Here is a 22,994-nt window from a genome sequence, read left to right as displayed (position 1 = left end):
CATAATTTAAGGCCCTTTGTTTTTGGTTTTTATTTTGTGTCCTGGGAATGTCAGTGTTTAAAAAACAGGTGAAAAATCAGTAAAAACTGAAAATGAAGGGCCAGTGTTTGGGGTATGTTAGGGATGTCTACTACTCATGGGAGGTGGCATGAGGGAGCCTTCCATTGCCTACAGGCGTATTACCTCAGTGGCCATGTGATCTTGGCTGCTGGGACTCATCTCCCTCTGCCACAGCACTGGGGAAAGCGGACACAGCTGTGCTGAAGGGCTGGAGTCAGGAGAGGCATCTTTTGGGCAGGGAAAGCAGATGGTGGCAATCACCTGCCTCTCTGCTCGTCTCATTCCCCCACACCCAGCAGCCATCAACCGGCAGTGACCCTCCGCTCAGGTGTGCTGTGCTGTGGGGCAGGGCCTGTGTGAGGCTGATAGAGGCCTGGGTTGGTTTGCCAATTTTGGTTGGACACATCCCTGGAGGTTTCATCCAATGACATAATCTTTCATTAAAGATTCATGTTTAATTCCTGGAGGCTCCAGAGCAAATACTGGAGGATTGGCAACCCTAGGTCTGGGGGGTTCCTGCACTTGCCAAGTTCAGGTAAAAATCTGATGATGTGTTTTTTCAAAAATCTGGTTTCAGAGTAGCAGCCGTGTTAGTCTGTATTCGCAAAAAGAAAAGGAGTACTTGTGGCACCTTAGAGACTAACAAATTTATTAGAGCATAAGCTTTCGTGAGCTACAGCTCACTTCATCGGAATCTGGTAATTTTGTGTGGGGGGGGCAGGAAATGGGCAGACATCAAAATTTAAGGGCTGTGTAACCGCCCGCACTAGTGCAGCAGAGCAGGGGCCTAAATGGTGACAATGAAGATGCTAGGCTCATAGGCTGAGTTTCAGCCGTCGATGGGGTGCTGATGACCCATCTCCTTTTAAAAAGGAGCTTGGTCACTGTGCGAGTGCGGGTATGCGGCTGGGGTGCTGGTGACAGCAGGGACTTGTTTCAGAGCAGCAGCCGTGTTCGTCTGTATCCGCAAAAAGAAAAGGAGGACTTGTGGCACCTTAGAGACTAACACATTTATTAGAGCATAAGCTCAAATGCATCCGATGCAGTGAGCGGCAGCTCACGAAAGCTTCTGCTCTAATAAATGCGTTAGTCTCTAAGGTGCCCCAAGTCCTGCTTTTCTTTCAGCAGGGACTGGATGACCCACCCGCCCCCTGGGGCCCCTCGGTGCCTCTGAGCCAGCGACGCCTCCTTCGTGACCCGCCCCGACCACCCCCATCCCGACGCTGCCCAGGGAGGGGGAAGCCCCGCCCCCTGCCCTCTGAGCCCCGCCCATGCCCCGCTCGCCCACCCCGAGCCGCCGCCGACGCGGGCCCCGCCCCCTGGCGCGCTCGTCACTGGGTGCGTGGCAGTTGCCAGGCCCCGCGGCGGCGTCTGTTAGTGCGCGGCCCCGTGCCCCCGCGGCCCCCCTCCCCCCCAGCCGGGGCCGCTCCTGGCCGCAGCGGCGCGGCGCCGCCCCCGCCCGGCTGAGGTAAGCCCCCCCGTCCCCCCCCGCGGGCTCAGATCCCGCTCTTCCGCCCCCCCCCGCCGCCGGCCAGCCCGCCCCTTGCTCCCGCCCCTCCCCCTCAGGTGACTAGCTCCCTCCGCGCCCCTCACTGATCTGCCCCCGCCCCGCTCCCTGGGGGCCTCGGCCTGTCTTACCCGCCCCCTCCAGGCCCCGGGGACGCGCCGCGGCCTATCCAGGAGCGGAGGCCCCTTAGGCTGTGAGGGCCGGGCAGGTGGGGCCGGATCGGGTCCCAGCCTCAGGCCGCTCCGGGTGGGGGCGCCCCGGGCCTTGGCCCGCTCCGCCCGGCTGCCAGGGGAGCTGTGACAGGCGGGGGCGGGGGCCCGCCACTCCTGGGGTACCTGGGTAGCTTGGTTGCGGCTGTTTCATTTTTGTGTCCATTCAAAGTCAGGTAGGCTGGCTGGGGGGGTGCAGCAGCAGCAGCAGCAGCAGCAGCGTTAAGAAAGTGTCATTGAAAAGTCAGGGACCCAGCCCCTGCTTTTTGCCTCGGGGCATTTCTGTGGGAGAGCAGGTAGGCTTTGGGTCAGCGTTGAATAAAGGAGGGGCCAGTCCGCTCGTCAAAGTAGAGGTTCCTCTAGAAACCTCCAGCATAGTTTGTGCGCTGCATTCGCTGAAACATCTGTTATATGTGCAGATCAGTCATAGCTGATTTTGGTGCTGTACAACTGAAGCTTACGTTTTTGTTTTTTTTTTTTTCTTCCCCAGGGGATGTCAGCAGGGGCGGTGGAAATGTCCTAAAATTGGTGGGGCCACCAGTGCCTGAACTGCCCCTTCCCCTCCAAGGCCCCGCTTCTGCGCTGCCCCTTCCCCCCAGTCATCCTTACAGATAGTAAAAAGTGGGAGGGTCCTTGCACATCCCCCCCCCCCGTTCCGCCGCCCCAAGATGTCAATTTAATACCACCAGGCCCTCGCTAGAACGTGGGATTTGGGATCCATGCGCAGTACCACATTAAAATGAATTGCTATTAAAGTAATTAAATTTGGGATCCATGGCCATGACCGTGTTATATGCAAATTTGCGCTATATAGACGCGTGTTCTAGCGAGGGTCCGGTGTATGGTGGTTCTCAACCCGCTGGCCACTTGCAGCCCAATCGACATGCAGCTGCAGACCATGTGACATCCTCAGGGTCATATACGTAGTATATGTATTGTGTGGATGCAATAGAGAGCTGCATTTGTGGCCCACAATGGTAAATAGGTTGAGAACCACTGGTTTAACAAATGGCCTGGCGTATACAGCGCCACAGGAATTCTGTATCACAGTGTATTGTCTCTGAAAACAGCGAAAACAAATTAATGTGGGCAACTCTTAGATTTTCCCTACAGTGTGATCATATAAAGTGAATAATTCTAATGTCAAACTACACCCATTTAATAGTTATGTGAGTTGCTGAGAGATGCTTTCTCATCTCAACATCAGGAAAGTTCAAAATTGATTCAGAAGTAGGTTGTCATTTGAGCTATACAGAGCTGTACATAAATTTCAATTAACTTATACCAGTGAATCGAAAAAAAGAGGAGGTCTGTATGTTTGGGGGGTTTTTTTTGTTTGTTTGTTAGTTTGTTTTTACCAGCAACATTTGGTCAACTGTCTACTTTCTGACAGCCTTGTTCAAGTGTATACACTGATAGAATTGAGTGTGGATGGTTGGTAACCTTTATCCCTGAAGAAAATTTAAAATAAATGATTTATATTACTGAACTAGAAGCATAGATTAATACATTATCTGTGCACTGAATGGTGGTTAAGCATTTGAGTTGCCATCCATTTTAGTATTTATATATTGTATCTTTGCTTTCATTTTCCGTCATAAATGTCTCTCTGTATTTAACTTTTTCACTTTGGAGGTGGGGAGCAGGCATAATGCCAAGATTTAATCAATAGGAAAAGCAATCTTTTTTTACTCTTACTGGAACACTGAAACATATGTATTGGTAGTGCTGGAGGTGGAATGCTTGACTAGATGGACCAGTGGTCTGTCCTGGTATTACTGTTCCTTAGCTTGCTGATAGGTTAGTGTTTGAAAAATAAGCCTCTTGACTTCTTTAGGAATAAGTCAAGATAACTGAACTGTGTAACTTCTGTAGCTTTGATCTAGTCTTACATGGACTTGGAATTCATTTATCAGTGCATTGGAATTAAATGTTGTCGTCTCCTTAACTTGGTGGTGTATTCTAACTAAATTAAATCTCACGGAAGTTCTTGTCCCAACTTTCTGAAATCCATTCTATACCATTATCTAGGGCCATCAGCTAATTTGAAAACTAATAACTTTTTAGACTTGACTTTCCCAGTTGAATTCTAGTGGCCTGCCTGGAAGTTTGATGTGTGATTTAATAACTTTATTTGTTGAAACGTTCTGTATAACCAGATCTGGTTTCTAGTGAGTGAGAGAACCTAGACCAGTGGTTCCCAATCTTTAACAACCTGTGAACCCCTTTTACTAATATGTCAAGTTTCGCGAACCCCCTCCTAAAAATTAATATTTCCAGGAATTTTCTCCTTTTACCTGAGTATAAATCATAAAAGAAGTGTTCTTGAAACTATAAAATTTGTTTTTATGATATGCTTATTACACACTATTTATTATGAATTATTATTTAGCATTACAGTATTTTTATTACATTACGAAAATGGCAACACTCTTCCAAGATCTCACTTTTGTAGCCTGTACACTTTGAATAAGCCTGTTATAAGACAAGGCTCCTATGTTTCATCAAGGAGTATCAGATGTGAAACAGCATGAAGGTATTTAAGAAGCCAACTCAAAGAGTTCCTCCTACACAAGCATTCAGCTCTTGAGCAGTCCAGGCAAACAATGCACATTACAACAAAGCTTAAACTTGTACTTCATGATAATTTTAAAAACAATACTAGATGCCTATTTAATTTTAAAAACAGCAAAAAATATCCACCTCCCTTTCCATTTCTTATAAGGAGTCTTGAAGTTTAAATCTCCTCAGTGTGATAGATATACTTGCTTCGATCAGCTTAGCTCTTGGAAGTCCAGGGGCCCTGGGCTGCTGGCCCCATGCTGCCCAGAGTCCCTAGGGACAGCTCTGTCCACCATTAGGGAATTTTTTCCCAAGAACCCCCTGTCACGGGGGTTCACGAATCCCAGTTTGGGAACCACTGACCTAGACATTACTTTTATTGTGGCAGTATGTTAAATTCACAGTTAGGAATAAGAACAATTAAAATTATTTTTGAAAATTAAATTAAATATGTAAGAGATACTCTAGCAGGTTTTAAAAATCGTCTGAGCAATAAGTTTGTTGTAAAACTGCATAATCAAACATCATGCCTCTGTGCGTCAGCTGATCACTGCAGGGTCAGGAAGGATTTTTCCCTATAGTAGCATTGCAAAAATAGCTAGGTATGTTGTTATTTGGGATGTGGTGACGGTGGTAATATCTTACTCTAAAGATCAGGCATAATCCTCTGCCAGGCACAGTGTACTCAATTTGTACCATTAGTCTTATCTGGCATGGCAAATAGTCTGTTGTAAAGCTAAAGTTGCCAGAAAATAAAAGAGGCTATCTTACAACTATGTTGTTGTTGGGGATCTCTTTCATAGCTATAAAATATGACTTTAAGTGTGAAAATGCTTGCAAAAGCATATTGCATTTTAAAATGACTCAGAATTTCTAAAATCAAATATTTCTTTAACGGTTCTAAAGAATCCACAGGTATTCTTTGGAAAATGCACCTGACAGAGCCTGAGAGATTCCCTATGCCCCTAAAATGTAATTCCTAGTGAATGTAAAAGTTGCTGTATTGAAGACTCCCTTAATCCTACTCAGGAAAATACAATAAAAGCCTCTTCTGCCCACACAGTGTTTGGATGATAGCATGGGGCTCCTAAATTTGAAGTAGTTCATGGATACAGTCTCATGAATATCTGAAAGTAGGAGTATAACTAACTTGGCTCACTTGGGGAAAAATAATGGTGGCTTATCTACATTATGAGGAATATAGCCTGTCAGGTCAGCATGTAGTAGGGTATGTCTACACTACCCGCCAGATCGGTGGGCAGCGATCGATCCAGTGGATCGATTTATCACGTCTAGTCTAGACACGATAAATCGACCCCAAGTGTTCTCCCATCGAATCCTGTACTTCAGCTCCACGAGAGGCGCAGGCAGAGTCGACCGGGGAGTGGCAGCAGTCGACTCATCGCGGTGAAGATACCACGGTAAGTCGATCTAAGTACGTCGACTTCAGCTACGTTATTCACGTAGCTGAATTTGTGTAACTTAGATCGCTTCCCCTTCCAACCCCTCCCCCAGTTTAGACCAGGGTGTAGTGATAGCAAAGAAAAATAGCTTTAGTTATAGAGAGGAAAGCTACTACTACTTTAATTTTTGCTAATTCATTGAGTGCATTTCAAGATTTTATTAATTAATATTTAACATTTAAAGCCTTAATGGACCATTTTCCTTAAAAGGACCAACTGTTGTTTCAGCTGTGATCGGATGGATTGAAACTGATCATAGTCAGTCAAAAAAGGAAGGTTTGTGAATGAACAGGAGAGAGAGGTACTGCAGGAAACACAGGATTCTGGAATTCCTTCTTATTCATTAGAATGAAGTTTGTGGCGTTTTTCTGCATAGACTGATTTGTTTGGTGCTTGTTATGAGCTTCATGAGTAGTTATTGCCTTATGTTACCTGTATATTTTAAGAACCATAGGCTTGTAAGGGGGAGCTAGCCCCGCTTCAAGGGTTCTTGGCCCATGTTGCTTATAAAAATATTTGTAAAATAGATATTGATCTGTGCTCAGTATCTATTTTATAAATTTTATTTAAAGTCAAACTAAAATAAAATTGAGCAAACATATCACCAAACCTTAAAAAAATAAAACACTATCAGATCAGAATCAAATCATGATAAAATCAAACATTTTAGTCTCAGTATTAGATTGGGATCAAATAAATACCAAGAATAACCAGTCCTTGTACATTCTCAGGAGTTGATGAAGGTGGCTGTCTTCTTGGTTATAAGCCCCAGCTAAAGAATTTTATCAAAGTCCATCAGATCTATACTTTGAAAAGAGTTAAATATTGTAATAGTGAAAATAAATTGTCTGAACCTCAATGCCAATGATAAAGCTGCCTTCTTAGACTTAAGTTTTATTGTGGTGGCTAATCTTTGCTTCCCCCCATCCTAACTGAAATATTATAATACAGACTTCAACAGTACATTCTTGATAAACAGAAGTTTAAGAATTCTTATTTACCAGAAATTACATATGACAGTTTAGTCTCTGAGGACTTGTAAACATGGAACATGCTTTAATGCATATCTGTGTGATGGCACTGAGGTCTGTTCAACCTGGGGAACTTCTTTCCCCACGTGGACTTTATGGGTGCACTCACAGATGCATACACACAGCCATGCTCATGCCCAAAAAATAGAAAGGCTGGGATGACTCCCAGTGAATAAAAAACATGCTGACAATAGGAAGAAAAATAATTAAGATAACGGGTTTGTGAGCTCTTTACCTCCCACATTCTTCTGGATTCTTGTAGAATAGGAGCTGGAACTGCAGACGAGGAGCCAGACAGTGATCTCCTAGCACAGTGCTTATGGGCTTCCTTTGGATGCAGGGAAGGTCTAGTCAAAGGCTGGTATAAGCTGTTTGTTGATGTTGTGATTTTCTCTCCCCAAGATGATCAGCCTTGTTGATTCTGGAATATCAATCTTCAATTAGATGTTTTATTAATTTGAAAGTCAAGGTTTCTCAGCCTTACCACTGATGCTTATGGTTTACAAATTTTGCTTGCTTCACCATGCAACTCTTTCCTCCAAGGTATTCAGACCAATCAAGTTTGACGCTTACCTTGGAGACATTCAGCTGTTTAGTTCAGCTTAAAATAGGTCATCATTCATTTATCAAGTTGGAAAATCCTACTTAAAGTAGCAATTTTAAAAAATACTGTGGTCCACATCAGAGACAATGCATTTGCAATCGCCCCCAAAATGTCAAAAATCCAGATACATAAGATCGCTTTCTGGAAGCTGATGTGGTCTTAAGACATTAAGTTACAAGTTTACAAAAGTATTCAACATAAAACCCTATGAAAATATTCCTATGAATAGGAATAACCCTAGCACGGCAAAACCAGATTCTCACCATTCAGTCATCAGCAAAATAAAATAAATTGAGTCTTAAGACAAATTTCTTTGCTCCAGTGTCTTCTTTGCTAACCCACTTCACCTTAATGATCCCTTGGAATGTATTAACTACTTATGCTAAACAATCTGTTCCACCTTGAATTTAGCTGTTATACTCTGAGTACGTTTTCCAGACCTGAAGAAGAGCTCTGTGAACACTCAAAAGCTTTTCTCTCTCACCAACAAAAGTTCATCCTACCCAAGATATTACCTCACCTACCTTGATTCTCCAATATCCTGGACCAGCACAGCTGCAAAAACCACTGTATATGATCTAAGAACAAATGATCTTTTTCTTCTGACAATCAAGGCAATTAAAATAACTTTTCTATTTTGGAACTGGGCTATAGGTCAGACAGCTTATCTTCTGAAAGCTACACGTTGATTAAAAAAAAGTTTCTTTAAATCTCATCAAGATGAAATCCATTTGAAAGATAAAATTTCAAATATTTTATAAGGTCTGTATACCCTTACAAGGTAGTCTCCCAGTGGGGTGTACCTAAACTTTGTGTGTTGGATAAGGAATGTTCTTAAATCGTAGGATGTTACAGATAAAAGACATGTCAGATTTCCTGCCAAAGCAGGATTATGCTATACTGAACTCTTGTAATTTATTTTGGTTCACTGTTAAGTGTTCCAAGTGATAGGACTTCCACCACTGTTCTTAGACTTCTGAAGTCTACTACATCTCATACTGTGCTCTATTCCTGGAAAAGTCTTCCTGTTATCATCTGCCAAGCACCTTCTTTTTTTAAAAACCTTCCTTAAAGTTTTCATATTGTAATCAATAATCCCCACACGTTCCCCTTTATTGAACGGTTGTAAAAGATTGAGGAGAGGTAGTGTTTTACACTGTAAAACACATGTAATGTCCTGCATTGCTGTATTCTGGGGTTCTTAAACTGTGGGTCAGGATTCCATTTTAATGGGGTCGCCAAGGCTGGTGTTGGCCCTGGACCCAAGCAAGTTTGAAGCCCCCAAGCCCCGCCGCCCAGGGGTAAGATTACATGCCCCCCATCCAGGACAGAAGCCTTTGGGCTTCAGCTTTGGCCCCTGCACCCAGGGTGGTGAGGGTTGGGCAGGCTTGGGCTTCGGTCCTCCCTCCTGGGGTCATGTAGTAATTTTTGTTGTCAGAAAGGGGTCATGGTGCAAGGAAGTTTGAGAACCGCTGCTGTATTCCATTAACCTGTTCTTTCTGCTCCTGTTTTTGGATTCATTTGGATAAGCTGGCGTGGATATTTGTGTAAATAGAATGCACAGGCCTATGGGCATCAGCATCTAAAAGATTTTCACTGATAAATAGCAAACTGAGGAATAAAGGTAGATAAAGGCATGGGTGAGGCTCGGGAATGACCCTCACCATGCCTCTTCATTGGTCAAAAGCTCCGTGGCAATGGAGACTGTGGAAGTTGTTACAGTAGTGTTCTTGGAATGGTGTAAAACCTCAGATTTGCCCCTTAAAATAGTCAGCATAAAGGGAAACTCTAGTAATCTGTTGGAGGGCATCTGACAGAAGGGATGTCGCAACAGGAGAGGAAATGTGCAGAAAAATTTGGGCAATCCAACTTTGTCTGTACTGAGCGACTACATAAGATACAGAAAATCTTTCCTTTTTGTTTAGAGGGAAAAAAATCTCCTTAGACTGAAGTGTTTGTCAGGAATGGCATCTACTGTATAAAAATCTCTAGTACTAGATCTCATCTTCTGAATCTTTTCCATCAAATGCATCGGATGAAGTGAGCTGTAGCTCACGAAAGCTTATGCTCTAATAAATTTGTTAGTCTCTAAGGTGCCACAAGTACTGCTTTTCTTTTTGCGAATACAGACTAACACGGCTGCTACTCTGAAACCTAAATCTTTATGGTGATTCTTACACCGCTGTCTTCCACCACTAGCCCATCCCAGTGGATTCTGATTCAAAACTATTGTTGCAAATAATTTACATATTTCTAGTCATGATTTGATGATAGAGTATTGTCTGATCAAGTAGAAAAATCTGATTGGAATTAACATTTTGCCAAGTTCTTACTCCTTTACAAATACTAATTAAGTGTATGCTTGCACATATGTTGGTTATTTTGAGGTCTTCCTTGACTCGTATATGGTAGCCTAAAATGTTTTTCAAGTCTTGACTAGGTACTGGCCTAGGTGGACAGGGCAAAATATATTAAAACAGTGGTTATTGTAATCATGGTTCTCAACACTTTTGTAAGTTTTGCCTCCCTCTGCTACTGCTAGCACTTGACAGCAAAACTGTAATGTGAGACAAAGGCCAATCTTAAACTACTTCAGGGTTGCAGTATTTTTGGTACTGTTGACAGAGGTCTAGGATTAAACAAGGAAGCGCCTAGAGAAGAATGCATTTTTAACCAATGCATTTAAGACTACTTTGGAAACAAGACATACTGATGAACTCAGTTAACCTACATCTTGGAAAGTATAATCCTGTAAAGTTTTATTTTGGTAAAAACATCAGGGACGTGTTGGAATGCCTGCAACAGAACTGTTCTTTGTTGTTGTTGTTGTTTTTTTTAAAATCAGTGGCTGGACAAAAGATTAAGTGGTGATTATCTCCATTTTCTGTAATTGTTACCAGTTTACTTCTTTGTGCTGTTAAGAGTTTGCATGGCTTGAGCTTTCATTTCCTCTTCTGTTTAGGCTGTTATCAGTAATTGTCTTCATTTTGTATACTTGTAGTGGTTTTTCTATTGCTCTTTCATGGAGCTTTCCAGTGGATCAGTACAAGTGCTGTGTAGTATCTGTTCCTACTTGAATAGTTATATTCTCCATATGTAGGCTAAAACCTGAATTTGCAGAGTAGGCTATATTATTTGGTCATTCCCATCACTAGATTCTGTGTTTTGATGATCAAGCTATAATACCAACCAACTGAAATTGAATCTAAGTTTAGGAAGCCTGTTTCTAAAAATTGTTTTGCAAGCAAATCAAGTATTTTGAGGAAGTAACAGTTCTTGGGGAAGAGAAAACGATACTTAGCGCATAACTAGTGCTGTGTCAAAACCTTCCATAAAGATTAAGACTAGCCTAGGAAAGTGGTATGTATTGAGGGGGGAAAGGGTGAGAGTCTTAAAGAGGATATTTGTGATTTAGATGTAGTTTGGGGTGGGCAGAAGTGACTATTGTAATGTTATTAGTAGCTACCATTCACTATAAGCTGATTTATCTAAAAATGAGTTCTTCACTCATCCTAAAAATATTGTCAACATAGACTGGCTTATTGATAGATAATAGTGAATATAACTGTAGAGGAATTTGTCCAGTGGGATTCCGCAAAGCTTGGTGACAGGCTCAGTCCTAACATCCTTAATTAAAATTTGGAAGGGTAAAAAGCCCAAAATTAATATTATAGGTATTACTACAGATAATTTTGGAGGTGCTCTCCATACCAGTGAAGATAAACCACACAGAACAAATTAGAGGTGAGAAATGTGGGCATGAAACAACCAAAATGAAATTCAAATTAAAGCAACAAACTAATAGTATAGCAGATAATAGGCTGGAGTACACATTGACTGGCAAGCTGAAAAGTGGAAAGCAGTAATGCTTAGAGACCTCGATGTGGTAATAGACAGTAATTTAGAGTAGAATCCCAATTTTATTAACATAGATCATATGAATGAACAGTAAGTTCATAAACTGTTTTTCTGCTGAATGCGACTTCGGTCCTTTGGCCAACGTTGAAGCAGCTGTACAGGTTTGAAAAGACAGATTTGGTGGCAAAGAAGAGAGGTAGTTCTCTCAAAGAAAGAAATCAGGTACACTATAAATTTGTTGTTGTTCTTTATATACACTATCATTGAATGATTAAGAAGTTAAATTGTTCACTGTATATACTGTAATTATGAGATTTTCAATTTTGATCTTATGAACACAATCAACTTGATGCAACTTTTTGATCTTATGAAAATACCCAATTAGCCCATAAAATGGGGTCCTAGTGGAATTATTTAATGCCAGTATGACAGTAAAACTGGCCAGTGTGACTTTAGGCAGTATTGTTACAAGCATGTCATGGGGAAGGGAAGTAGTAGTCTCTTCTTATACGATTAGTGAGACTTCATTTTTACTTTGCTATTACTGTACATCATTTGACAGAGTTCCCCAGTGCACCCATCCCAAAATTCCTGTCCTGAAGCACTTAGTCTAAAGGCATAAGCAGGTAAATATAGACATTGTAATAACAAGATGTAAAAACTCATAATATTATCTCATTTTTAGGCACTTCAGTTCCAAAATGACTACTCAGAAATTATTAGAGAAGAGGATCAGAAATTATTAGGGTTTGATTTCTGAGGAATACCTAAGAGCTGTATATTGCAGTAGTGTAGCTGAAGGTTAACAATACCAAGGATGGAGAAATCAAGTAATGGGATGACATTAGAAAAAAAAATCAGAAGCAAAATCAAGAAGATTTTGTTGATGGTGAGACCTACATTGTTAGCCCATGAAACATTGAAGGGAAATGGTGAAACTCCCATTATTTTGGACATCTGAACGTAAACTAAACAAAACACTGTAGAATTACCTGCAAGAAGTGTCTGCACAGCAGGAGACACAACCAAGTCTTTTCCAGCTCTTAATTTCTTAAACGATGCATATCCTGTTGTAAGATGATCCAGTTGGACAAAATATTAGTAAGTAGAATTGAGGGACAAAATATTAAAATAGATGTGATGGGGAGGAATGAAAACTTCTGCAAAAAAAAAAAAATCTATAGATATGTTTAAAATATTGTTTGGCATGGAACAATTTCCTCAACTTTTGAAAAAATGAGAATGGTGAAGTTATTATTAAAGCTAAGATTTTTGTCACAGGTATTTTTAGTAAAAGTCATGGACAGGACATGGGCAATAAACAATAAATCATGGAAACTTGAGCCTTGCAGCATGGGGCAGGAGCTGAAGCCTCACCACGCGGGGCTGAAGTTGTGGAGATCATGTAAAATCATGGACTCTGTGACCGACTCATAGCCTTCATTATGATTATCTTTTCCTTTTACAGGTTTCAGAGTAGCAGCCGTGTTAGTCTGTATTCGCAAAAAGAAAAGGAGTACTTGTGGCACCTTAGAGACTAACAAATTTATTAGAGTCTCTCGTTGGAGTCTGTTTTTGAAGCTTTTTTGTTGGATAGCCACTCTTAGGTCTGTAATCAAGTGACCAGAGAGATTGAAGTGTTCTCCAACTGGTTTTTGAATGTTATAATTCTTGACGTCCGATTTGTGCCCATTCATTCTTTTACGTAGAGACTGTCCAGTTTGGCCAATGTACATGGCAGAGGGGCATTGCTGGCACATGATGGCATATATCACATTGGTAGATGCGCAGGTGAACGAGCCTCTGTTAGAGAGGCTGATGTGATTAGGCCCTATGATGGTATCCCCTGAATAGATATGTGGACAGAGTTGGCAACGGGCTTTGTTGCAAGGATAGGTTCCTGGGTTAGTGGTTCTGTTGTGTGGTGTGTGTAGTTGCTGGTGAGTATTTGCTTCAGATTGGGGGGCTGTCTGTAAGCAAGGACTGGCCTGTCTCCCAAGATCTGTGAGAGTGATGGGTCGTCCTTCAGGATAGGTTGTAGATCCTTGATGATGCGTTGGAGAGGTTTTAGTTGGGGGCTGAAGGTGATGGCTAGTGGCGTTCTGTTGTTTTCTTTGTTGGGCCTGTCCTGTAGTAGGTGACTTCTGGGTACTCTTCTGGCTCTGTCAATCTGTTTCTTCACTTCAGCAGGTGGGTATTGTAGTTGTAGGAATGCATGATAGAGATCTTGTAGGTGTTTGTCTCTGTCTGAGGGGTTGGAGCAAATGCGGTTATATCATAGCGCTTGGCTGTAGACAATGGATCGAGTGGTATGATCTGGATGAAAGCTAGAGGCATGTAGGTAGGAATAGCGGTCAGTAGGTTTCCGATATAGGGTGGTGTTTATGTGACCATCGCTTATTAGCACCGTAGTGTCCAGGAAGTGGATCTCTTGTGTGGACTGGTCCAGGCTGAGGTTGATGGTGGGATGGAAATTGTTGAAATCATGGTGGAATTCCTCAAGAGCGTCTCTTCCATGGGTCCAGATGATGAAGATGTCATCAATGTAGCGCAAGTAGAGTAGGGGCATTAGGGGACGAGAGCTGAGGAAGCGTTCTAAGTCAGCCATAAAAATGTTGGCATACTGTGGGGCCATGCGGGTACCCATCGCAGTGCTGCTGATTTGAAGGTATACATTGTCCCCAAATGTGAAATAGTTATGGGTGAGGACAAAGTCACAAAGTTCAGCCACCAGGTTAGCCGTGACAGTATCGGGGATACTGTTCCTGATGGCTTGTAGTCCATCTTTGTGTGGAATGTTGGTGTAGAGGGCTTCTACATCCATAGTGGCTAGGATGGTGTTTTAGGAAGATCACCAATGGACTGTAGTTTCCTCGGAAGTCAGTGGTGGTCTCGAAAGATAGCTGGGAGTGCTGGTAAACGAAGGGCCTGAGGAGGAGTCTACTAGCCAGACATCTGCTGTCAGGGTGCCAATGCCTGAGATGATGGGGGCGTCCAGGATTTCCAGGTTTATGGATCTTGGGTTAGCGATAGAATACCCCAGGTCCGAGGTTCTAGGGGTGTGTCTGTGCAGATTTGTTTCTTGTGCTGTTTTCAGGGAGTTTCTTGAGCAAATGCTGTAGTTTCTTTTGGTAACTCTCAGTGGGATCAGAGGGTAATGGCTTGTAGAAAGTGGTGTTGGAGAGCTGCCTAGTAGCCTCTTGTTCATACTCCGACCTATTCATGATGACGACAGCATCTCCTTTGTCAGCCTTTTTGATTATGATGTCAGAGTTGTTTCTGAGGCTGTGGATGGCCATGCAGAACACAGTGCCATCCACAGCCTCAGAAACAACTCTGACATCATAATCAAAAAGGCTGACAAAGGAGGGCCTAATCACATCAGCCACTCTATCAGAGGCTCGTTCACCTGCGCATCTACCAATGTGATATATGCCATCATGTGCCAGCAATGCCCCTCTGCCATGTACGTTGGCCAAACTGGACAGTCTCTACGTAAAAGAATGAATGGGCACAAATCAGACGTCAAGAATTATAACATTCAAAAACCAGTTGGAGAACACTTCAATCTCTCTGGTCACTCGATTACAGACCTAAGAGTGGCTATCCTTCAACAAAAAAGCTTCAAAAACAGACTCCAACGAGAGACTGCTGAATTGGAATTAATTTGCAATCTGGATACGATTTAACTTAGGCTTGAATAGAGACTGGGATGGATGAGTCATTACGCAAAGTAAAACTATATCCCCATGGTATTTCTCCCCCCCACCCCACCCCCCACTGTTCCTCTGATATTTTTGTTAACTGCTGGAATTAGCCTACCTTGCTTGTCACCATGAAAAGTTTTCCTCCTTCCCTCCCCTGCTGCTGGTGATGGCTTATCTTAAGTGATCACTCTCCTTACAGTGTGTATGATAAACCCATTGTTTCATGTTCTCTGTGTGTGTATATAAATCTCTCCTCTGTTTTTTCCACCAAATGCATCCGATGAAGTGAGCTGTAGCTCAGGAAAGCTTATGCTCTAATAAATTTGTTAGTCTCTAAGGTGCCACAAGTACTCCTTTTCTTTTTCCTTTTACCACTCTCTTTTTGAAAGTTGGGGAAATTTTAAAAAGTTGAATGGGGAGGGGGGATTTTTAGTCTGTTAAATTCAGTGGCAAAAAAAGCAGAGGGAGCAAACACAATGGTATTAATTTTGAAAGTTTTTTTTAAAAATAAACACAATGAAAACTTCAATTTGAAACAAAATACAAACTTATTTAGTTATGAATAGGGCCGTGAAATACCTGTCACTTCCCCATGAAATCTGATCTCCCCCTTGCTCCTGCTCCTAGCTGCAAGTCCCACTGGGCTGGGAGGAACAGAACTTGTCCTTCTCCTGCATGGCCGCTCACGTTTCCGGTGTGTGGCGGGAAATGGCCCACCTCGGAGTGCCTTTCTGGCTGCAGGAAGCTGCCTGCTCAGCACCGGAGGGTTCCTGCAGCTGGAAGAGACTTGTGGAGTTGGTCTGATCTACTCCATGCTCCTGAAGCTCCCCAGCCAGTGGACTCCTAGCTGTGAGTCCATGCTGGGCTGGGGAGAGACATGACTTGTCCTTCCTTGCATAGCAGCTCTGGCCGGGAGGAGGAGAGCTCCGACCCACGTCGTGGTACCTTTTTGTTTGGGCCTCCATGTTTACAATACTGTGAAGATTTGAGATTAGAACAGATGAAAATGTGAAATGTGACCATTAAAAAAACCCTCTGGCTGTTTAAATGATCGAAATGACTGTGAATTTGGTAGGGGCCCTAGTTAACGAAATTTCCTATTGAGAAATCAATGTTGTTAATTACTTACCAGTTCAGAGGTTCACCTGGATTTGTTCTGCCTCAGATAGAAGACCCTTCATTTAAAGTCACGAGGTCCTTTTGTCTTTTGGGTCATGTTCTATGTGGGTAGTATTTTTTACCCTCGGGGAGAAGCTCCATCTTCTCCTTGTCTTTAATACAAAACAAAACCATCCATCTAGTACACCATCATTTCCTATTAAATGAGCTGATAGTCTGTTTCTTGGCTGCAAGAGTAGATGATCCAGCTGCCCCAAATGTGCATTCCTCAGCAGCTCAACACTTCCACCCTCCTAAGTATTACCCAGCCTTCCCAAACAGGTAAGTGGCTTTGGGAGAAAGAGGGGATAGCAACATCTATATAACAGACATTTTGCATAAATGATCCAGCAAGTTCTGTGTCTAGTTCCAGCGCATCCTGTACAAGTTCACATATATGACTACAAAGATCTAAGAATTCTGGTATCCACATTTTGTAAACTAAGTGAATTTTGGGTAGCTTTCTGCCAGTTTATCAAGGTGCATATACAATTTTTTTTTTTTACCATTGTCATTTTCCTCAATAAAGATAATAGCTGATTGTTTAAGACTTCAGTGTAGTGTGTAATTCTCTTTACATTAACTAGGTCAGTGACTCTCAACCTTTCCAGACTACTGTACCCCTTTCAGGAGTGTGATTTATCTTGAATACCTAAAGTTTCACTTTACTTAAAAACTGCTTGTTTACAAAATCAGACATAAAAATGTGCGTCACATCACCATATGTAAAATTGCTTGCTTTCTCATTTTTTATCATATAATTTATAAAATAAATCAATTGGAATATAAATATGGTACTTACATTTCAAGTATAGTGTATATAGAGCAGGATAAACAAGTCGTATGAAATTTTAGTTTGTACTAACTTCGCTAGTGCTTTTTATGTAGACTTTTGTACAACTGGGGAAATATCTAGATGAGTTGATGTGCCCCTGAAAGATCTCTGCGTGCCCTCAGAGGTACATGTACCTCTGGTTGAGAACCACTGAACTATGTCATCTTTTGTTATGCAAATGTGAATGATGTTTACATTTCAAAACCATCGTGCTTCCTGTTATTTATTATATTCTTTTTTAAGTTCAGGAGGCCAAAATGCTAGCTGACTATTAGCAATGGATGGTATGTTCAAATTAGTCACCTTTTCAGTTTTAGCACCAAAACCAACTGTAAATCTGTCTAAATATAGCCTACTAACTCATTTCAATTTTTGTATCTAATTTGTTTTTATATTGGCTGCCACATACCCCGTGATGTGGTCCCAGTGTTTAATAAGAAACTTGCCCATGCACTTTCCCCCTTTATCTGCCATAAAATATAGTTAGGGATTTTCCTAAAACAATTAACTTTAGAAAAAAAAATATGCACATACGCATATCCAAATCATTGTAATTTATTTATATAGGTTTTTTGGAGACTCAGTAATAAAAATGTGAAAAACAATATTTGTATGTTTGTTAATATCACTTCTTATAGCACACTTAGTAGCTAGCTGGGAGGCTGTCAAAAGTGATGTCTGTTTGTTAATATCACTTAGTAGCTAGCTGGGAGGCTGTGAAAAGTGTTATGTGTAGGTTTGTTAATATCACTTTTCTCAGAAAGCCCCAGGACAAATTAAGCCCTGGATGTGGGGTCAGGAGATGGTGAGGGGATGGATGTGGGATGATGTGGGGGTTGGATGTGGGGCATGGAGGAGGTAGCGGGCTTGGGGTGATGGGCAGGGGGGTGAGCCCTGACATTGTGCAGCCGGGAGCCAGAGTGTGCGGCTAGAGCTGGGGGCTTGCGTCTGCCACTGCACAGCTGGAGCTGGAGAGCTGGGCCGGTGCTCGCTGCTGCATGGCTGGAGCTGGGGGCCTGCACCCAGGGCTAGAGCTCACTGCTGCGTGGCCAGGGTCCACATTGCCAGAGTTGGGGGTCAGTGCCTGCTGCCATGTGGCTGGAGCTGGCACTTGCTGCTGCATCTCAAAGGTTGGCACCTGGGGCCAGCTCCTGCCATCAGGGGTCTGCACCCGCTGCCACGGGGCTGGAGCAGTATGGCTGGAGCCAAGGGTCAGCACCCGCCACTGCGTGGTCAGGGGTCAACACCTTGGAGCCTGGGCCTGGAGCTGGGGACCAGTGCCTGCTGCTACACAGCCGAAGCTGGGGGCCAGAGTCCAAAGCCCCTCAGCTGGAGGCTGGGGCCACATGGTTGGACACAGGAACCGGAGTCAGGGGTCGGTGCCCAAAGCCCCAAGGCCAATATCTTGAAGTCCAGTCACTGGAGCTCGCCGCCCAACCACCTTAGGGCTGAAGCCTGAGCCCTGTCGCGCCACCCACCCACCTCAGTGGGTTGAGAACTCACCTTGCTCCTCAGCGTTGTGCCTCACCTGTCTCCAGAGGCTATGCAGGGCGGCACAGCCAGGCGCAACAAAGGGGAAGGGAGAGGGCCAGTGCTTTGCCCCACTCCCTTCATCACCACCCAGGAGACTGTTGTGTCTGCACAAAAAGCCAGTGGTGGCCACATTTGAGAAACACTAGAATCTGTGTGCTTAGAGAAGGGTTGAAGGATTGTAAGAGTCTTTTCTTTCTTTTTTTTTTATTCTCCCCCCCCCCCCCAATTTAAACAAAAGCGTTCCCTTAACTAAAGAGAATATCTCTTGACAATCAAACTTCTATTACAGTAAGTTTGATTTGCAAATGTGGAGTGGAGGGTGAGAGAGAGAGAGGCAATGAGACAGTCTATTGCTACTATATCACAACATTAAACTTTTCTTGTTTGAAAAGAGGAAGGGGTTGGTTTTGAAAATCTTGCAGGCAGGTGTGATATTTTCTTCATTACATTTTTTTTTTTAAGGTACTGGACATCTAGTGCAATTTTGGGCATTGAAAAGACAAAATTGGTCCTCTAAAATTTTTTGAGCCCCAATAGACAAACATCTCTGGCAGAGAGGAAACACTGTATTTGGAGAGAAGGGTGAGCTCTCATTAGAGTCATAGAAGTTACTGTAATCCTTCCTTCATTTTGGTTAGTGGAACTTTTACAAAGAGTCCCTGAGAGCCTTCTCAAGCACATTGTTCCTCCTGCTAATTCTTTCCCAGATACTGTTTTCTGGTAGTACTCTGAAGTTTGACAAGCTCTGACATGGAGTGCAGTAGAAAAACTCTCACGTGTATAGTTATATGAGTGCTGGATATCTTATTATATATATATATACACCCTTTCTGTGTAGTGTTGTTACTTTTGTACTTTTAGCATAAATCTGAATGTGACACTTAAATACCACTTCCTTTCTCTCCTAGAATAGTTACTTAATTTTACTTTCACTTGACTGAACTGCTGATATGTCCTTTGACCTCTTCTTTCTCTAAAAATAATAGTTTTATTATTCGATGAAAAATGCTTGAACATATTTTCCGGGCTGTTTTTAATTTACTTTAATATTGTGTCCTTTACTTTGCGTAAGAGACAGAATGGTACAAGATTAGAGTCTAAGTATTATAAGAAGTTGTACTATGGGTCCCAACTTGAGGCATCATGTGTGTACAGTGAATAGGACAAAAAAACTGGGGGGAAGGTTCTATTGGTAGGGGAACAGGTATAGAAAAAACCCCAGATCATATTTTTATAAGCATGATTTATCTATTAATTTGCTTTTGTTTTTGTGATTCTTTTCTTCAGTATTAGTTGTCGGTGGATTTTACCAGATGTCATTTTTTTGAGCATAAGCAAAAGTTAATTTGTAGTCACTAGGCAGCAGTTGATGAGAACATTTTTCTTTATTTTAAGTGGGTTTTAGGAGGGTTTATGAAGTTCCAAGTTAGAGTTCGTATAGCAGATCATTTAACTACTATGTATCTGACACTGAAAAAATATTCACAAAAAGAAAAGGAGTACTTGTGGCACCTTAGAGACTAACAAATTTATTAGTCTCTAAGGTGCCACAAGTACTCCTTTTCTTTTTGCGAATACAGACTAACACGGCTGCTACTCTGAAACCTGAAAAAATATTGCAACCCTGACTCAACTAACGTTCTATTATTTTTCATGTGAACCTGGGATTCCTTGGAATCAGCATTTGAGGATCGTCAGAATATTTTGATTTCAAAAACTCTTGGAATTTTCAGTTGCACTAGTTTTTTATGTCTTCTTTGGGTGCTTTTAGAAATGGGTTTGTCATAGGGCTTTGAAAGTATAGATTTTTACTTCCCTAGTTTGTTATATAATATAAGGTTAACCACTTTTGACTTTTACAGTTTCTTGGGGTTTGAAGTGTTTGGCAGTATTCTTGGAAATTGGGGGGGTGGTCGGGGCAGTTTTCCACGACTTCACCCTATCGTGTGACCTAATATAACAAACTGGTACAAAAAAAGAAACCCCAGTCTTTGATTTGTAAAGGAATATACTGAGTCAGTATAACTCCCGGTTATCCCAAACCCGATTATCCCCACTTCCGACATTGTTTCAAATCCCTAGTGTCCACCAGCAGGAGATTACATGGCCTCTGCAAGAGGAGCACAAGGAAGGGGTTTGGATAACAGAGCAGAGATTTACATCCGCACCCAAGGCTAGGAGAAGCCCCTGGCCGCAGGGGAGGCCACCGTGTTGCTGAATGGCTCTTGTAACAGAACGGGGACCACAGGGAGCCCTCTGTGGCTGGGCTGTCACAGGAGTGAGCAGGGCCATGATAGTGGAATTGCTGAGGGCTCGCTTTGTTGCCACAGGGCTGGTAACACCTGATTCCTGCAGGCACAAGGTTGTGAGGGTGGTGTCACTGGCACTGCAGCAGCACAGGGAGTCCTCCTACAGCCCTATGTCACAGGAACGGGGCAGAGCAGAGACCCCTGGCCAGGACTGTGAGGAGGAGGAGGAGAAGCCCCCCAGCAACAGTGGAGGCAACCCTGCTGCTGAATGGCTCTTGCCCTCTCGATTATCTGAGCTGCCCGATTATTTGAATAAAATCATTCTCCCCCATGCTATTCAGATAATTGGCAACATACTTTACTTCCTAAGTCAGCTACAACTGTTTTGTATCAGAAGATGCATAATCTTCAGTTGCAGAAATTGTTTTGGAATAAATGTAACACATTTTTTATTAATGCTGTTGGAGAAAACTGATCTGTTTTTCATATCTGTTGAAACATATGACCACCTTAGTCAGCTGTCTTTGAGGACACTTTTTCCAGAAAAAAGTGCAACAGCAAGTGGTAGTAAAACCTCCCTGCAGCTGCTTGGTACATGAAGAAATGTATCAGTTTGAGACACCCGAGAGCACTTAATATACAAATGCAGTGTAGTGAACAGACTTAGGCATCTGTTTACCTTTATATGTTACCATTAAGTTCTATGTATTATAGCTTCACGGAGACACACACTGGTAATGTAATATGGTGTAAACTATGGGGCAAGATTTAAGATATCGGCTCAATAGAACAGGATACCCAGTAGTAGAGATGTCAATAGTTGTAATGACCCTTTGACTTGTTCCTGTTTCTTTCCCAGCCAAGACAGTCATACCCTGACCAGTGATAAGTGTGGATGGCAGACACCCTACGTTTAAGAAGTTGTACCAAATAGACCTCTGTTCTCTTACAACTTGTACAAACACGCAAGTCGCACTGGTTTAACTAAAGGTGTAATGTTGCTTCAATTTAGCTAAACCAGTGGATCTTTATGTACAGTTAGACCGGTTTAGCTAAATCAATCTAACATTACATCTTTGGTTATATCAGTACAACTCTCTGTGTGGACCAGACCTCAGTCTGCAGCAGCAAGTCCCTCATTCCCTTTCTCCAAATTATCTGAAGCTTGACCTGGTCTGAGTACTTTGACTTCCTGCATAAAAGTTTTAGATACAGGATGCTGGTGTTTGAAAGTCAAGTAATCATTCCACGAAGCAGTGATGAAAGTGATGGAAAGAGTAGGCCCGGCTAGAGAATCTACTTTTATTAATCATTTATAGAGTTTTTTCTAAATTTGAAGTACCATGCAAGCATTAACTAATCAGTCTGCACAACATCCATGTGAGGTATTAACCACAGTTTTGCAGTTGGAGACAGCAAGACAAGCTGAAGTAAGACAGGTTTGCGCAAAACCACCCAATCATTCAGTAGCAAACCTGAGATTAGAGTTTGGAAATTTACAACTCTAGACTATGTTTCCTGAGATAAGGCTTACATTGCTATATATTTAAATATTAATATTCTGTCTCAAAAAGGGATTTATAGGTGAACTTAGAAAACGTGCTAAAAGCATTTTTCAGCACACAGTTGCCAAAGACACTCAACTGTTGGATTACAGAAAACAGTTCAGGTCTGATTAGATTAAGTTTGCTTAGTAACTGTCAGTTTGCTGTGATTAACATTTTGGATTTGTTCTTTCTAAAGACCTCTCCTCCTATATGGATCAACCTGCCAGTGATGGTGAAGCTGGGAAAAGACTACTCTAACCACAGCCAGGATGAATCGGCTGCCAGATGATGCAGAAAATGCTCAGAGCAGCAATCGGGGCTCCTGTCCTTCCTTGCAGGATGTCCATTCCATCAACCCAGCGCAGCTGATGGCAAGGATTGAGTCATATGAAGGAAGAGAGAAGAAAGGCATATCAGATGTCAGAAGGACTTTCTGTTTGTTTGTTACTTTTGACCTTTTATTCGTAACTTTGCTGTGGATAATAGAGCTAAATGTGAGTCTGGTTTTTAAACTTTTTTTAGATTTGTTGTTTTCCATCAGGGGTTGGTGGGCTCAGAAATGGCTAATTGCCACCATTCCACTCCAACTCAAAGTGTCTACTGTCACCCCAGTTTGACATGTTACATTATAACAAATGTCTTGCCATCTAACATCAGTGAAAACAGATACC

At 42.4% G+C, this 22,994-nt stretch overlaps 1 protein-coding gene across 11 annotated transcripts in view; it reads left to right on the top strand.

Moving 5' to 3' along the window:
* The first annotated feature begins 1,370 nt into the window (after nt 1-1,370).
* STARD3NL (STARD3 N-terminal like) overlaps nt 1,371-22,994 on the top strand; it is a 46,888-nt gene continuing 25,264 nt past the window's right edge. For 5 of the 11 annotated variants that reach the window (XM_043508727.1, XM_043508728.1, XM_038390748.2 and 2 more), the window contains exons 1-2: nt 1,371-1,528; nt 22,520-22,817. In XM_043508727.1, coding sequence (XP_043364662.1) covers nt 22,593-22,817 — 225 coding nt within the window. In that variant the 5' untranslated portion in view covers nt 1,371-1,528; nt 22,520-22,592. Of the gene's footprint in view, nt 1,529-1,756; nt 2,073-11,110; nt 11,181-11,979; nt 12,396-16,354; nt 16,442-22,519; nt 22,818-22,994 lie in introns of those variants that run through there. The other 6 variants (XM_043508724.1, XM_043508723.1, XM_043508721.1 and 3 more) reach the window with 6 other exon arrangements.

The sequence above is a fragment of the Dermochelys coriacea genome, chromosome 2, assembly GCF_009764565.3.
Source record: "Dermochelys coriacea isolate rDerCor1 chromosome 2, rDerCor1.pri.v4, whole genome shotgun sequence".
NCBI lineage: Eukaryota > Metazoa > Chordata > Testudines > Dermochelyidae > Dermochelys > Dermochelys coriacea.
Note: the sequence above shows the minus strand (reverse complement) of the source record. Positions and strands in the feature narration are given on the sequence as shown.